General features: G+C 32.2%; 2 protein-coding genes across 4 annotated transcripts in view; both read left to right on the top strand.

The window, feature by feature from the left end:
• LOC145329310 (two pore channel protein 1-like) overlaps positions 1–2,361 on the top strand; it is a 34,135-nt gene extending 31,774 nt beyond the window's left edge. The window contains exons 31-32 of one of the 3 annotated variants that reach the window (XR_013882862.1): positions 201–367; positions 2,070–2,361. Coding sequence is in view for 2 of the 3 variants with exons in the window: in XM_080173371.1 (XP_080029497.1) it covers positions 201–286; positions 2,070–2,145 (162 nt within the window). In the remaining variant the exon portion in view is untranslated. The remainder of the gene's footprint in view (positions 1–200; positions 368–2,069) is intronic. The other 2 variants (XM_080173371.1, XM_080173369.1) reach the window with 2 other exon arrangements.
• Positions 2,362–10,842: 8,481 nt separating this feature from the next.
• LOC145330508 (uncharacterized) lies at positions 10,843–14,668 on the top strand. Its single transcript, XM_080175138.1, has 5 exons — positions 10,843–10,940; positions 11,491–11,659; positions 12,422–12,542; positions 13,330–13,408; positions 14,097–14,668. Exons 1-5 carry the CDS (start codon positions 10,846–10,848, stop codon positions 14,233–14,235), a joined length of 603 nt encoding a protein of 200 aa, XP_080031264.1. The 5' UTR covers positions 10,843–10,845; the 3' UTR covers positions 14,236–14,668.
• The last annotated feature ends 1,297 nt before the right edge of the window (positions 14,669–15,965 follow it).

The following is a 15,965-nucleotide window of genomic DNA, read 5'->3' as shown; positions in this document are numbered from 1 at the left end:
TAGGCTAGTTTTAAAATTTAAGTCTTAGGATGGTTTTAAGCTATTTTTCGCTTTCTCTATCTTTTCCAAAAATATAGAGCCCTTAGATGCCAGGGGCGCAGCCTCTAGTTCTAAATAAAGGAGGATTTTCTTAAAACTTACAGTCGGCTGCCGAGCCCTTTCAAATTTCATAAACACTAATTTCATTTGTTTTATTTCAGGTGATTCTACTGAACAATGGAAATTCTGAAGAGAACAGAATTCTAGTCTCTGATAATTCTGATAATGAAAATTTATCCCTAAATAGGCAGCTTATTCAGTAGTTGGCTTTTAGTGTTACTTCACTTCTTATGGATATTAGTATCCTTGTTTAACTCATCTTTTAAAGGCAGATAGATAGATAAATATATGCATATGGGGAGAAATAGAAAATATGAGATAACATTTCTTACTGTAAAATTTAGTGATGGCAATCCGTCGAATTTTTGGGCCGGATTCGGATTCCGAATTCTTAAAGAATCCGTCAAAAAAAGTGGCGGATTCCGGATTCTTATTTTTGGCGGATTCCGGATTCTAGCAATTTTTTAAAAGGATTTTAAATTTTTTTTTTAAATTAAGTGCTACATATGTCCTAAAAATCAATGTTCTTGGCGTTCTCTATAATTCACTTCCGAGAATCGAACCAGATTTTAAAAGATATTATATACTAGAGTTGGCTCGATATAATTATCTCCCAATTGGCTAGTTTTCTATATGCATATCTATTTCTCAATAAATCTATTTTCCTCACCCGGCATTACTATCTAAAAGAAAGTAAATATTTAATAATCTAAATGATTTTAAAAAGATTTTTTAAATTATATTTTTTCTTTACATTACCATCACCAAAGGGTTAATGATGATGATTACAATTTTAGTTTAATATTTGAACACACAAAATGTCGCCACAATCGAATTCTTTTAAAACAGAGTTTTCTTACATTTATTATTTTATAAATTTAAATTTTCTTTTTTATGATTAGAAATTAAATACATTGATATAAGGTAAATAGCAAGATGAAATTAAAAAAAGGAATTTATTTTTAATAAAGTAAAATAATGGGTCTTATCGTTCTGGGCAATGGGAGTTTATTATGGATTATTGGAGCACTATGAGTTTTAAACAAATATTCCTTGGAAAACTTGAGCTCGTTTATAGACATTTATTTCCTATATAGATCTGACATGGATCTTGAAGCAATTAAGCAGGCCGTTTTGTACATGTTAAAAATTAAAAGATTTCATTAAATAAAAGTTATCGCAAATATACTTAGTAAATAATGATGAAAATCTTTGCCTTCAAAGAGGAGGAGTTGAAAGAAAAAAACTCAAGACGCTAAATTTAGCCTATCGAATAAGAATCCAGAATCCGCTATTAAAAAACGGATTCCGGATTCGGATTCCAAAATTGGCCAAAAATTGGGCGGATTCCGGATCCGGATTGCCAACCCTAGTAAAAATGATTGTCTAAATTAAGATTCATCATCCTTAGGTCATTTAATGAAACAATCATTAGAATAGTTATTTCTCGCATCAGATTATAAACATCTTTCCGCGGATAGTAAAATGAAAAAATTATAAGATTAATTCCTGTTTTGTTCGCTCCAAGGGCCCTAATTACGAAACTGGCATTAATTGTAAGAATTTTAGATTATTATATGTGGAAAATTTTCTATAGTATTATGCGATACATGATTTTTCTGTAGGTATGACTAATAACTGGTTCTAATTCAGCGAAAGTTAATCCGGCTATATTATTGGTTTAAAAGGGCAATAATTTTTTCATTCTATTCTCATATTGAGTCAGCTTTAAATAGACAAAAGGGAGGAGTAGGTTGCGCTAAAAATCCGCAAAAGTGTGAGTTTTAAGGCTTAAAAATAGTAAAACTGATCACTTTTACGGATTTTTAGCGCAACATACTCCTCCCTTTCTTAGGATAAAGCATAGATTAGGTAAACAAAACAGGTTTGTCTGCCATGAATTCCTTTTTAAGTTTGACTTTCTAAATCTTATATATCTATTTTAAAAGCTAAACTATTGATATATTTAGCAAGCTGTCTACAAAATCATATGGATCCATGCAGTATACCTATACTATTAATATGTATCAATCAAAATATTCTTAGGGGGGATGGTAAATGAGATATTTTCTGTTAGCTCAGAACCGGTTTTAATGCATCAGAAATTAAATTGATTCGGAACCATTCTGGATAAAAATAAGAAATAATCTCATTTACAATTCCTTAACTAGGTACTTAATGTAGAAAAAATTATATTTTTGAAAGACATTTATGTTTTTATTTTTTAATTGTTACATAATATAATTTTATTTTGGAAGGATAGTTCCACGATGTATATTTAATTAGTAAAAAACATGCTATTCGCAAACGTTCTTTGTCTAAACTTTTGAAATATACATCATGGAAATATCCCCCAACGTATTAGATATGATCTAATTGATATAAAGTGCTTTCTAGTTTGCCAAAACGCAATCCGTTATTTTGATCCAAGTCGGAATTATGAAAGAAGATAGTTTTAAAAAAGAACATCCTTTGTGATACCGACAAAATCCTCTAATTTACAAAGATCTGATTTTAAGGTCAGCTGAATTCTAGTTTCCGACTGTGTACATAGCACCCTCATCCTATCTCAATAGCTACCTACTAGCTAAAAAAGCTTCAAACTTAAAAAATCTAAATTTGAAAAATTAAAATTTTAAGTAATAGTTTATACATTCAAATTTTTTATAAAGATTGATGTTTTTATCTAGTAGTAAATATAGAGATAGGATGATGAAACACCGAGGCAACTGTGTACACAATCGGCAACTCAAATTCAACTGACCGATTTAAATGATTTGTCACAAATGAAATGCTTAACTATGTAAATCATTTATAAATTGACAGGTATGTACAATTTTCATCTATTTAAGTTAGGGTTGGGCCGGATATCCGGCCATTATCAATATCCGACCGGATACCGGATATTGAAACTATTCGGATATCGGTAATTTTTAATTCAAGTACCCTGAGAGGCCTCTAAGGGCTAGGCCGCTAGTACCAAATAAATAAACAGTACATAATCTAAACATAATAAACGATGGCTGAAAATTTGTTTGAATAAAAAATATTCAAAATATAAAATTTTATCAAAAACAAACTATTAGTTCTTTTATATATGTGTAAAATCAGTATTTATATATATTTTTTATTGTAACGTATGATGATAAATTGATTGTTACAACTTTTAATTTGTTTAAAATGCTGAAAAAAATGACATTTTCTCGGCAGCTGCTGAGCCTTGCAAAATTTTGAATAGACTTTATTTCTCGTTATACATAATTGACCTCATAAAACCTACCTTTATCAATATTTATCATATTTCATTAATTGTAAATAATAAATTTTTATACATATTTCATTATGATTGTAAAGTATTTTTAAGTATTAATTATCGGACATTATTATTATGAAAGATTTAAAAAAAAAACTAGTATATAATATGATTTTATATATTAGAATTTATATTTGTAGTTACTTTATTTTAAAATATTGTTTTATATAATATAAAGTTAGAATAAATTTAGACTAACTAATGTTTTATGTATTTTTAATAGCGAAGCTTTTCTATAATTGGGATAGTTCTACCGTCCGTACCTAACGGTTAGCTCTAGTCGTTATTTTAGGCATGTTAGAGTTGCCCTTTCGATTTAAAAGTTTACAAAATTATTCCTTTAAAAGTTAGGAACGACTTAGAAAGCATAGCAACTCGATAACATGAATGTTTAGTACGTCCATTTAAAACATTATTTAACAACTATTTTCTGTAAGAAATATTTATCCTATTTTCTTTTGATTTTTGAAATATAATATAAGGGGGTTTAATGCAACCATTTCGTAATCAATGAGTAAGTGGCACTGAGTAATCCTTGGTAGGTCTATTTTCCTTAAATCGAACAAAAGTTGGAAAAGTAACGGCTGGGGGCTCAGCCGATTTTGGCCTATATTCAGGGCAAATCCATCATTAATTACGTAGGAATCAACTTTTAAAATATATTTTTGGTTTAATTCATGTTAAATGATAACAATAACCACTTTTAAATTTTCTATTGCATATTTTGTTTTATAATTTGACTTCTAACTCTTCAAAAAAAAGAATAGGAGCTGAGAAAATCACGTTTCCCCCAGTTACGGACTGACTGACGGACAAAGTGAATTATAGCTTCGCTACTAACAATGAAATATTGTATTACAACTTAAAATAACAGAGAACAAAAACAATTTTCAGTATATTTTATAATATATGTTTTTCGTTATTTAAACAGTTTTATTATATTATCAAATTTTAATATGATTTTAATTGAAGTTATTATTTAATTGGAATAATAAAGGTAAATAAGGTAATTACCCCGTAGGAATAGTGACCCCGTGGGTTAAGCCTAGGTGGGTTGAAACACACCGCAAAGGCTAAAAAATGTTACTTTCCGAAATTTATGAAAAGATGATATTTGGTTTCAATTTTCAGCTACAAGTGAAAGCATGAAAAAATGAATTCTTAATATAAAAAATAATTTTTATGAAGCTGGACAATGTGTTTCAAAAATCAGCCATGTGACGTCATACAAAAGATGGTGAAGAGAGAAGAGGGAAAGAAAACCCCTAGAAAAAAGATGGATAATCCCTCATTTTTATGCCGTCACATGGCGATTTTTTGAAACACTTTGTCCCGCTATGAATTTTTGCTTGGATGACAAATATACACAAAAGCAAAGCACGAAAAGCATACGGTAAAACAAAACAAAAAACATTAACACTCTGAGTGTCAGAACTTTATGAACAAAATATCAATTTACAAATCTAAACAGTATTGTATATAAATTTGTTGTCTTAGGAATCAGTTTTCAAAAATCCGATGAATCGGATGATTATATTATTCAAAATATCTAAAAGTAAAAAATCAACACGATAGTCTTTCTGGTAACGATTATAGAGTTGCTACGCTTTATAATTGTGCCTAACTGTTACAGAAATCACTGTGCAAAGTTTGAAATCGATAGGACAATTGTAACATGCCTAAATTTACATTGATCTATCCGTTATGGACCTACCCTAATTACTTAACATTTTCAAATGCTATCCTAAAGTCAAACTAACGATTTCAACTTGTAATAGTTATTTATCGCGTAGTATTACAGACAGTTTTCTACGGATGGTAAAATGATAAATTACAATATTGGGATCTATTGCAGTTTACGGTAAAATATTGCTGGTAATCAATATTTCCAAAAATCTATGAATTTTAAAGACTGCTAGCTGCCAAACGGCTGAACGTACAGATCATACCCACACACCATTTTAAGCGGCATAAGAAGGCTTACAAATAATCTGGAATAACCAAGATTCAATTATGCACAGGGAAAGCTTCACTGAAGAAAAAACGCGTAAAATAGGTCTTTTTCGCGCATTTCTCTGCACTGCGAGATAATTATGCATTATTGATTTATGGCTATTTCAGATTATTTGTAGGCCTTCTTATGCCGCTTAAAACAGTGTGCGGGCATGATCTGTACGTTCAGCCGTTTGGCAGCTAGCAGCCTGTTAAATTCATAGATTTTTGGAAATATTGATTACCAGCAATATTTTACCGTGAACTGCAGTAGATCCCAATATTGATAAAAGTTTTGTTGTTTTCTCGGGGCTTAAGACCCGTTCGAACAAAAATTATATCTAATTAATGATTTTCCTACCTCAGACATCTTTCAGATGATTATCAGAATTGGTGGTGATGGTGTAACCGTATTGATCATATCTACTATGATAACATTTAGTCAGTCGATCCTGCCTTTTTCAATCAAGTATATGGCGAGAAAGAGAGCGTTTTCGGTAAGATTTATATTAAAGTAACAGGAGGATTGTCTGTCTGTGTAACTATGTGCTTGCAGGCCTAGCTATTGTAACAATCAATTCTAAAAGAAATCACGAATTCTTTGGAAGATAGCTGGGGGTATATCTTGTTTTTTCATATAACTGAAGAGGGGTGAGTAAGTAAGGTAGGAAAAGGGGAAGATGGTTGTGGGGAAATTTTCCTTTATAATTGTTTGTCAGAATATCATTCCCTCTCTCTGTTGTGCTTGTCCCGCTTTACCGATATGGTTTTCTTTTAAAGTGAAGCTTCTTGAAGGTGAAGAAAAGTTTAGGATTATTTATGGGTATGGTACCTCCACCCTCATGAAAGGAAAAACCTAGATAAATGTGTGTGTTAAGATATACAAGTTTTCCGGAATTTTAATGTTAGGGGGAGATTTAAAATCTGCATCAAATTTTAAGGATTTTTTTTTTATAAAATTCGTTTTTTGTATAATTCTTTATCTAAAAGCGGAAATGCATTTTAAGTTAATTAATTTTGACCAATAGGATAGGTGGATTTTAAACTACCTGCGCTCTAATTGGTTGAATGATGTACGCCATCCAATCAGAGCACAGATTTTTTAAATCCACCAATCACAGATGCCAAAATTAATTAACTTAAATTGCATTTCCGCTTTTAGATAAAGAATTATAGAAACGAATTTTATAAAAAATCCTCAAAATTTGATGCAGATTTCAAATCTCCCCCTAACTTTAAAATTCCGGAAAACTTATATATCTTAGTGTGTATGCTTAAAATGATTTATTCATCTTAACAGAAAAATCATACATAATCATCATGATAATCTTATTAAATATATTAAGTATTAAGCTTTTTTGTCTGTAGAAAAGGATCTTGCTAACCCCTGAACTGATAGGATTCTTCTTCACAGTGAAGCTTCTTATAGGTCCTAAGATTGTTTTAGGCTATTTTATTTTTACGAAGAAGTCTGGGTTTGGTTTTAGGCTATTATTATGCTCTTTCATATCCCTTCAAATATAGAGACCCCATTTATATTGTTAACATCACCTAAAATGTTTGTTAAATCATATTAGTTACTTATTATATGAATCGAGATCGGTCATTATCTAATAACATTATTTTGTACTAGCAATGATGCCCCTAGCAATTGAGGAGGGGGGAGTTAAATCCAAAAACCTATTTTTTTTTAAATTAAGATTTTTACAAATAGTTATAAACATTCCCGGGACCAATGATAAGCTACCCTGTTAAGGAGAACCCGATCGGTTAAAAAGTTAGCGAGATCCTTAGGTACAGACAGACAGACACACAAACAAACAAACAGACATCCTGTTACTTTATTATATGGATGGTCCTTGAATCCTAAATAAACCCAATGTAATTAAAACAAAAAAAAAACCTCACACACACACATCCTTTGATATTCCCAACAGTTGATACTTGACTCAACAAGATCCCAGAAAAGTGTGGTATATCTAGGGGGGGGGGGGGGGGGTTAATGCAACCATCTCGAAATCATTGCGCAAGCGGCACTTAGAATGCGAATTTCATTATGAAACTTTGCATGAGTAATCTTTGGTAGGTCTATTTTCCCTAAAAAGAAACAAAAAGTTGGAAAAGTAACGGCTAACGGCTATTTTTAAGGCATGTCTACCATTAATTTTTTAGATTTCTAGTACCAGCGACTACCCGCTACCGGCTTGAACCGGTTGAAAACGTCTGGGAGTGGCAAAGAGCATGATGTGTAGATAGGGCTTGTGACGGATTTGCCCTGAAAATAGTCAAAAAATGGCTTCACGGCTGAGCCACCAGCCGTTAGCCGTTACTCACTCTATTTTCAATTTTTGTTTTATGAAGTAAAAGTAAAAAATAATCGGGGGGGGGGGGGGAAGCTTTTATTTTCTAGGGGCGATTTCTGTTGGGAAAACCAAATTTAGTTATAAACCTTCCCAGGAACTATGAGAAGCCTCATTGTTAAATAGAATTATATAGGTTCAGCGATTAAATAGATCTTAAGGTACAGACAGACAGATATACAACCTCTTACTTTTATATAACGATTACAGATCAATTGTGCTTTAGATGACCTTATGTGGGCGCAAAGCTCCGCTGACATAAAGAGAGCTTTCCGCCAAGGCAAAATTGCCAGTCTCATTGGGATAGAGAGTGGACATGCTATTAGAAGTAGTTTACCAATTCTCAGGTCTTTGTATGCTATGGGAGCCAGGTATATAAATATTCTTTGATTAAAAAACCTTTTCTTCTTTTAACAGGTGATTTCAAGAATATTTTATCAGATTAAACTTTGCATGGTGATTTCTGTAGTAGTTAGGTACGATTTAGAAAGCATATCAACTCTATAATCGTTATCAGAATGTCCGTACGTTCATTTTAAACATGTTGTTTTTTCTACTTTTTAACAACAAATTTTTATGTGATCTAATTATCCAATTGATCTGATTTTTGGTATATTGATTCCTGGGACAACAAAGCACGCTTTAATCGAGTCCTAAAAATGTAAGTATATCCATAAAAATTATCCTGTATCAAGCAGTTTTTCAACAAATTTACTTACAATTTGCTTCGCCTCTTATACAATTATATTCTGATTATTCAGTTCTGACACTATACAAGTGTTAATGTCCTACCGTTTCAGTGCTTTGCTTTTATGGATGTTGTCATCCTTGTTTAGTAACAAAGCTACTCTATAATTCACCTGTCTGTCCGTCCGCCAGTCTGTCAGTCAGTCTGATTTCTCAGCTGTTATTCAATATAGACAGCTGATTTTTTTGGTAAAGATTCCCTTTATCAATGAGAAGACAGTATGTAAATTACTTTGTCCATTGGCCTGTCAGTTATGCTACAAAATATAAATATAACAAGGATGACAACATCCGTAAAAGCAAAGCTCTGAACGGGTAGGACAAACGAACATTAACACTTGCTGAGTGTCAGAACTGAATAAACTGATTATTAATGCATATGTCTCTACAAAATTATAAGTAAATTTGTTTCAAAACTGATTAAATACATGTTACTGTTTAAGGACATACTGACGTTTTTAGGATTTGATTATAGAGATGCTTTGCTTATAACACCATACCTTGTTGTAATAGGAATCAGTACACCAAAAATCAGATGAATCATACAAATATTTGTTATCAAAAAAGTAAAAAATCAGCTTGTTTCAAATGGACGTACGGACTTTCTGGTAACAATTATAGAGTTGCTGCGCTTTCTAAGTCGTAACTAACTGTTATAGGAATCATCATGCAAAGTTTGAAATCGATAGGACAATTCTAACCTGTTTAAATTAACAAAAAAGCTATCCGTCTTAGACGGACTGACGGACGTACAGACCGACCCAAATTATAGAATAGCTTTACTTTTAATTATGGGATTCTAGATTTTAAAAATGCTTTTTAAATCTCCTAGTCCGTATTCTTCGCTACTTATGTATGTTGTCATCCTTGTTGAGGTACATGACACTAACCCATGTGTGTGATACCCCGTGGGCGGGTGCTGCCACGGAGGGGGCGGGAACAGGGCTCAGTCTCTTTGGAAGGGATGTCATCCGGGAGATGAACAGGTAAAATGGTCAGTTGAATTTGAGTTGCCGAATGTTCCTCACCCTATCTCAATATTTACTACTAGCTAAAAAAGCTTCAAACTTCCAAAAAAAAATCAAAATTCCAAAAAAATAACATTTTGAATGTAGTATAAATAGTTTATACCGAAGAAACTGTGTACACAATCGACAACTCAAATTCAGTTGACCCAAAATTCTTTTTAGTAGCAAAGCCACTCTATACAGAATTGTCTGTCTGTCTAAATAATTTTGGGGAAACGTGATTTTTCGCGGTTTTAATTTTTTATTGAGCATCGAATATATAATTTACTTTGATGTTTGTAATCGTTGTTATTCTAACTACTTTGCTGTTCCGTCAGTATAAATAAAAAAGGGAGGAGATGGTTGCGCTAAAAATCCGTAAAGGTTGTGAGTTTTAAGTTAAAAACAGTAGTAGAACGATAAAAATTTAAGTTAACTTTAAAAAATTGTCTATAGTTCTTTTCAATAAGAAATACACATATTTAGTGAATATTACCGTTCTACTACTATTTTTAAGAAATCAGTAAAGCAGTTGGGATTTAGTACAAATAATAGTTATTTCTTGTATTTATTCTAAACCAATTAATATCTGGTGGATTAGAAGTCATCCATACCAAAAAAATATTACTAGCATCGTATTATCCAGTTTTCTATGAATATGAAAGTTTTTTTTAGCCCGTGCCTTCGGCATCTCGGGGCTTTAAAAAAACTGGTTTTAAACATATAATTGTACATCTTATATCCGCAGAAAACTGTTTCTAATATGATGCGAGAAATAACTATTTTGCATCATATTATATACAGCTTTCTTTCTGAGGATATAAAAATGAAAAAAAAAAGAATAAAACCTGTTTTCCATTTCAATATTTGTGTAATATATTGTTATACATGATTTTTTAGTATAGCTAAAAACCAGTTCTAATACAGTGGATAACTATAAGTTTTGAAGCCATACGGGAAATATTATTGTATAATTTAGCTTAAAAGATATGATTTAAAAAAAATGATCTTGTTTTCTAATTTTTTTTTGTTTAAGGATGACTCGTAATAAAATGCTGCTTCTCCCGGTCGTACGCGGCCATGCGTCATTTTGGAAGGTTTGACGCAAATTTCAGATCTCAGTTTTCGCTATTTGAATTACTTTTTTTCTCTATAAGATAAAAGCGATGCTTGCAAGATGATTTAATTCACATTGATATAAAGGTAAATATTTCTCAATTTGCGAAATCTGAAATTTGCGTCACACTTGCAACACGACGCATGACCGCGTTCGACCGGGAGAAGCGGCATTTTATTGCTAGTCATCCTTCTACAAACTAGACTAGGAATGTTGGTTGACCTCTCCCACGTGTCCACGGAGGTCATGAGGGATGCTCTAATGGTCACAAGGTCTCCGGTCATATTTTCCCACTCTAGTGCCAGGAATGTGTTCAACTAATATATATGTCAGTGAATGGTTCTTATAGATTTCCTAGTTAGGATGGGATTTTTTTTTATTCAAGTGATCATCCAGAGCATAACCTGCTTGTGCTAGGATGCGATCCTCTAATACCTGTTGATTTCAATCTTTGCAAGGTGATTCCTTTAGTAGTTAGGTATGATTTAGAAAGCATTACAACTCTATAATCGTTACCAAAATGTCCGTACGTCTATTTTAAACATGTTGATTTTTAACTTTTTCAATTTTTATGCATTATAATTATCCTATTGATCTGATTTTTGGAATACTGATTCCTAGGACAACAACAGAAGCATCTCTATAATCAAATCCTAAATATGTAAGTATGTACTTAAACAGTTTCATGTATTAATTTTGAAACAATTTTTTTTAGCTTAATCATTGATATTCCGCTTAATCAGTTCTGACACACTACAAGTGTTAGTGTTCCTTTGTCCTTCCATTTCAAAGCTTCGCTTTTATTGATGTTGTCATCCTTGTTATATAAGAATTACTGAATTAATATCATGACAGAAACATCACCAATCACCCGCGCAATGTTCCTGATGACGTACTCAAAATGGTAAAGAAAAATGGCGGCATTGTTATGGTGAACTTCTATGCTTGTCACATTGTGGATGATTGTGCTAGACAAGAGGCGACTGTACAAAATGTTGTGGCTCATATCAATCATGTCAGGAAGGTATATTAGCTCTTTTTCATACCTTGAGCTGTTACACTTACAAAAGTAACAGGATATCTATTTGTCTGTGTATATCTCTTGCCAATTTCTGGACCTATATGGTTCTTCTTAACTTTGAGGCTTTTATAAATCCAGGAAAGGCCTATAACTAATTTGGGTCAGGGTTACGGGTACCTTCCCTTTCCAAAAAGAAATCAACCTTCCAAAAAAAAGAAATACTCAAATTTTTTGTAATATTTGCGTTTTGAAATTAAAAGTAGTTGGTCGACTTACCCCTCACCTCCATCACTTGAGTACCCCTAGAGTCCTTTAGAGGCATAGTTCTGTTTCTTTAGATAGTGATATATTGAATACTACCTTAGATTAGTCTTTTGATTTCACATCTTGTATCTGGAAGTTGTAATAACATTATACACACTAAATGTGCTCTTAAAAAGGTTTAGAATTTATAAAAATAGGAAAAATATCTTTGTTGCCTTTGAAAGTACAATTAAATCAAAAGTTAGTGATTCTACACCTCAGTACCTTTTCTGGAAGCACCAGCGATAGTTCTGATTCAATAAATTTTTGACTCCCATTAACAAATGGGTATACAATTGTATGAGTGGTCGCCAGCGGTTTTTAGACTGAAGATAAATTTTAAATCATCCAGAGGAGTATTACACTTATATAAAACAAGTGCAGGTTCCCGCTTAGGTCTAAGATAAAAATGTCCAAAATCGACCCACCCTATATGAGTTCAAATATATCAACATTTTTGAGGTTGCTGGTGTGGATCATGTTGGTATTGGTGGTGACTTTAATGGTGTGGACAAAATGCCGCGGGATATACCAGATGTTTCACATTACCCACACGTTTTTGAAGCATTGATCTTATCCGAGGAAAGTCTTTTTTAAAGTATTTCCTGTAACCTAAAATTTTACCTTCTTTTTATTGATAAAAATGAAGCTTTTCTATAATTAAAGTCTGTCCGTACATCTGTACATCCATACCGGTTAACTTTTATTGGTTAATTTAGGCATGTTAGAATTGTCCTATTGATTTCAAACTTTCTATCTTTATAGTAGCATCTTTATACTTGTTACCAGAATGACCTTACGTCCATTTTAAACATGTTGATTTTAAACTGTTTAACAAATTTTTTTGTAATCATATGATTGATCTGATTTTTGAAGATCTGATTCCTAATACAACAAGGCACAATATTATAAGCAAAGCATCTCTATAATAATGTTCTAAAAATGTCGTCCTTAAACAGTATTCTGTATTTAAGAAGTTTTGCAACAAATTTACATACAATTTTGTCAAAACTTATATATCTATTTATTGCATATTCTACTCTGACACTCTACATATAAATTAATTTAATCCCAATCACCATGTTTTGAAAGAAATTGCCATTAGATATCTGTCATATAGAGATAGACAATGGGCAAATAATTCATATTTAGAGTAAAAGCAAGCAGATGCTGAAAAAACTTTAACCGCGGCATTCTATACGCTTGTAGCCAAAGTCTTTTAAATTAGCCACAATAAGAAAAGTTGCGCTAGTTCTAGTACCCAAAGTTGCACTATTCCTAGTACCCAAAGTTAAAGACAGACAAAAAATTAATTTTAGATCCAGTGTACCATACCTATATCCATGTTAAATAAAATCATTAATTGAAGGTTAATTGGACAAACGAAGACTTGGGTAAATTAGCCAGCGCAAATATTATTCGGGTTCTTAAACACGTTGAAAATATCAGGTAGTTTTTAATATCAAAGCTAAACTGCTAATCTATCTGCTCTCCACTTCCCCTTGTAGGGGCTACCCTGCACTTTTGATGTTAATTAAAAAAAAATAAAAAAAGGAAATACACATCGATTTCTTGAAAAAGTTGCCATAATTTAAAATTTAATTTTTTTGAACAAACTTTGTATGTCACTGCTACGCTACTTAAGAATGTAATTGTTTTTCTAGTATGGCTTCGAAACTGATTAATATCCGCTGGATTAGAACCGGTTGTCATCCATACGTAAAAACTATGTCTAGCATCCTATTATATCCAGTTTTCTACAAATATAAAAATGTACAAAAATAAGATTAAAACAAGTTGGCATCTCGTGGCTAAAAAAAAGTTTTAATCTTTTAATTGTACATTTCATATCCGGGGAAAGCTGTTTATAATACGATGCGAGAAATAAATTTTCTAGTATGGCTACGAAACTGATTAATATCCGCTAGATTATAACCGTTTCTCAGCCATACTGAAAATTCATGTATAGCATCGAATTACAGACAATTTCCCACGAATATCATAAAAGTAATACAAGATTTGATAGCCCAGTCCGAACAACCAACATTTTAATATCCACAGAAAGTTGTCTATAATACGATAAATAACTATTATGAATAAAATATTTATCGTACATTTATCTAAAATTTTGTTCTAGAGATGTCATGTCACGACTAAAGATGAAACCACTGAATAGATGGCTAACCCCCGCTCAACTCAAGTCCTGGGCAGAAGAAACTTCAAGCTTGAAAACTCCTGGATTATGTTCAGTGCCCTGGAGGGGATATGTAAAGTAGAGTGGATACAAAATTATTTGGATATTGCACCAGATTTTTGCCTACTCTAATAAAGTGATTTTTCTAGCTGGCTAATGTTAATATATTAATTTTATATCCATTGGTTTGTTAAGTACTAGCGGCTACGCTCCCTAGAGGCCTCTAGGGGCACTTAAGGAGGGGGGAGTTGAATAACCTATTTTATCATTTTAGATTTAGACCCTCCCCCCCATTTTTAATTTTAGTTTTTAAAAAAAAAGGAATACAAATTAATTGAGGGAGGGGGGCTGATTTTTTTCTTGGGGCGATTTATCTTGGAGGATAGTGGTACCCTCCCCCAAAATAGTTATAAACCTTACTTGGACCTATGAGAAGCAACCCTGTAAAGGAGAACCATATCAGTTCAGCGGTTAGCGAGATTCTTTGGTACAAACAGACAGACAAACAGACCTAACTGACCAATAAATGAGCTACATGTTATCAACCTAAATTGGCGACAAGTTTCCCCCACAACAAACAAATACTAAACAAGGATGACAACATCCATAAAAGCGAAGCTCAAAAACTGTAGGACAAACGAATATTAACATTTGAATTAGAGTGTTAGAATTTAATAAGCGAATATAAATGGATAAGTGAAAACAAAATTGTAAGTAAATTTGTTACAAAACTACAAAATGCAGGTTACTATTTAAAGACATGCTTACATTTTTAGGAATTGATTGTGGATATGCTTCGCTTATAACATTGTACTTTTTAAAAGCGAAGCTTTTTTATAATTAGAGTCGGTCCGTTAATTTTTTCGTTAATTTAGGCATTTTTGAATTGTCCTATCGATTTCAAACTTTGCATGGTGATTCCTGTAGTAGGTACGATTTAAAAAGTGTAGCAACTCTATAATCGTTAACAGATTATCCGTACGTCCATTTTAAACATGCTGATTCCTATTACAATAAAGTACAATATTTTGAGCGAAAAATGTCAGTATGTCCATAAACAACATTCTGGTTTAAAGAAGTTTTGTAACAAATTTACGTATAATTTTGTCAAAACTTATATATTCAAATTTTGTATATTTTGTTCTGACACTCTACAAAGATTTAATGTTAATCTGTCCTACCGTTTCAGAGCTTCGCTTTTATGGATGATGTCATCCTTGTTTGTCATTGAAATCAGTATTATAAACTGAGATAAATAGGATGATCAAATCACATAAAAATTTCTTCAAAAGGTAAATATCCACACGTTTTAAATGGAGTTACGGACATTCTGGTAGCAATTATAGTGTTGCTAATCGTACCTTACTATTACAGTAATCAAATGCCAAGTTTGAAATCGATAGGACAAATTTAACATGAACACGATAAGAGCTAACCGTTACAGAAGGGCGGGCGGACGGAACAATTCTATCTATAGAAAGCTTCGCTTCTATAAATGAGCGAAAAAGGAACACAGTAATAGTGTCTGACTGATTATGACTTAACAAAAAAAAAATTAGCCAATGAGAGGCCGTTATTGACCAATGGTAAAATTTATAGTGGCCTCTCATTGGCTAAATTTTTTTGTTACGTCATAATCAGTCAGACACTATTACTGTGTTCGCGAAAAAGCTACTCGTTATATCTATAATACAAAGTAGAACGATGTCTGCTTGTCTGTACCGAAGGATCTCGCCAACTGCTAAACCGATCGGGTTCTCCTTAACAGGGTAGCTTCTCAAAGGTTCCGGAAAGGTTTATAACTATATTTAT

The sequence above is a fragment of the Acartia tonsa genome, chromosome 10 (assembly GCF_053477335.1).
Source record: "Acartia tonsa isolate MP-2025a chromosome 10, ASM5347733v1, whole genome shotgun sequence".
In the NCBI taxonomy this organism is placed as follows: Eukaryota; Metazoa; Arthropoda; class Copepoda; order Calanoida; family Acartiidae; genus Acartia; species Acartia tonsa.
This window is presented reverse-complemented; position numbering and strand designations above follow the sequence as displayed.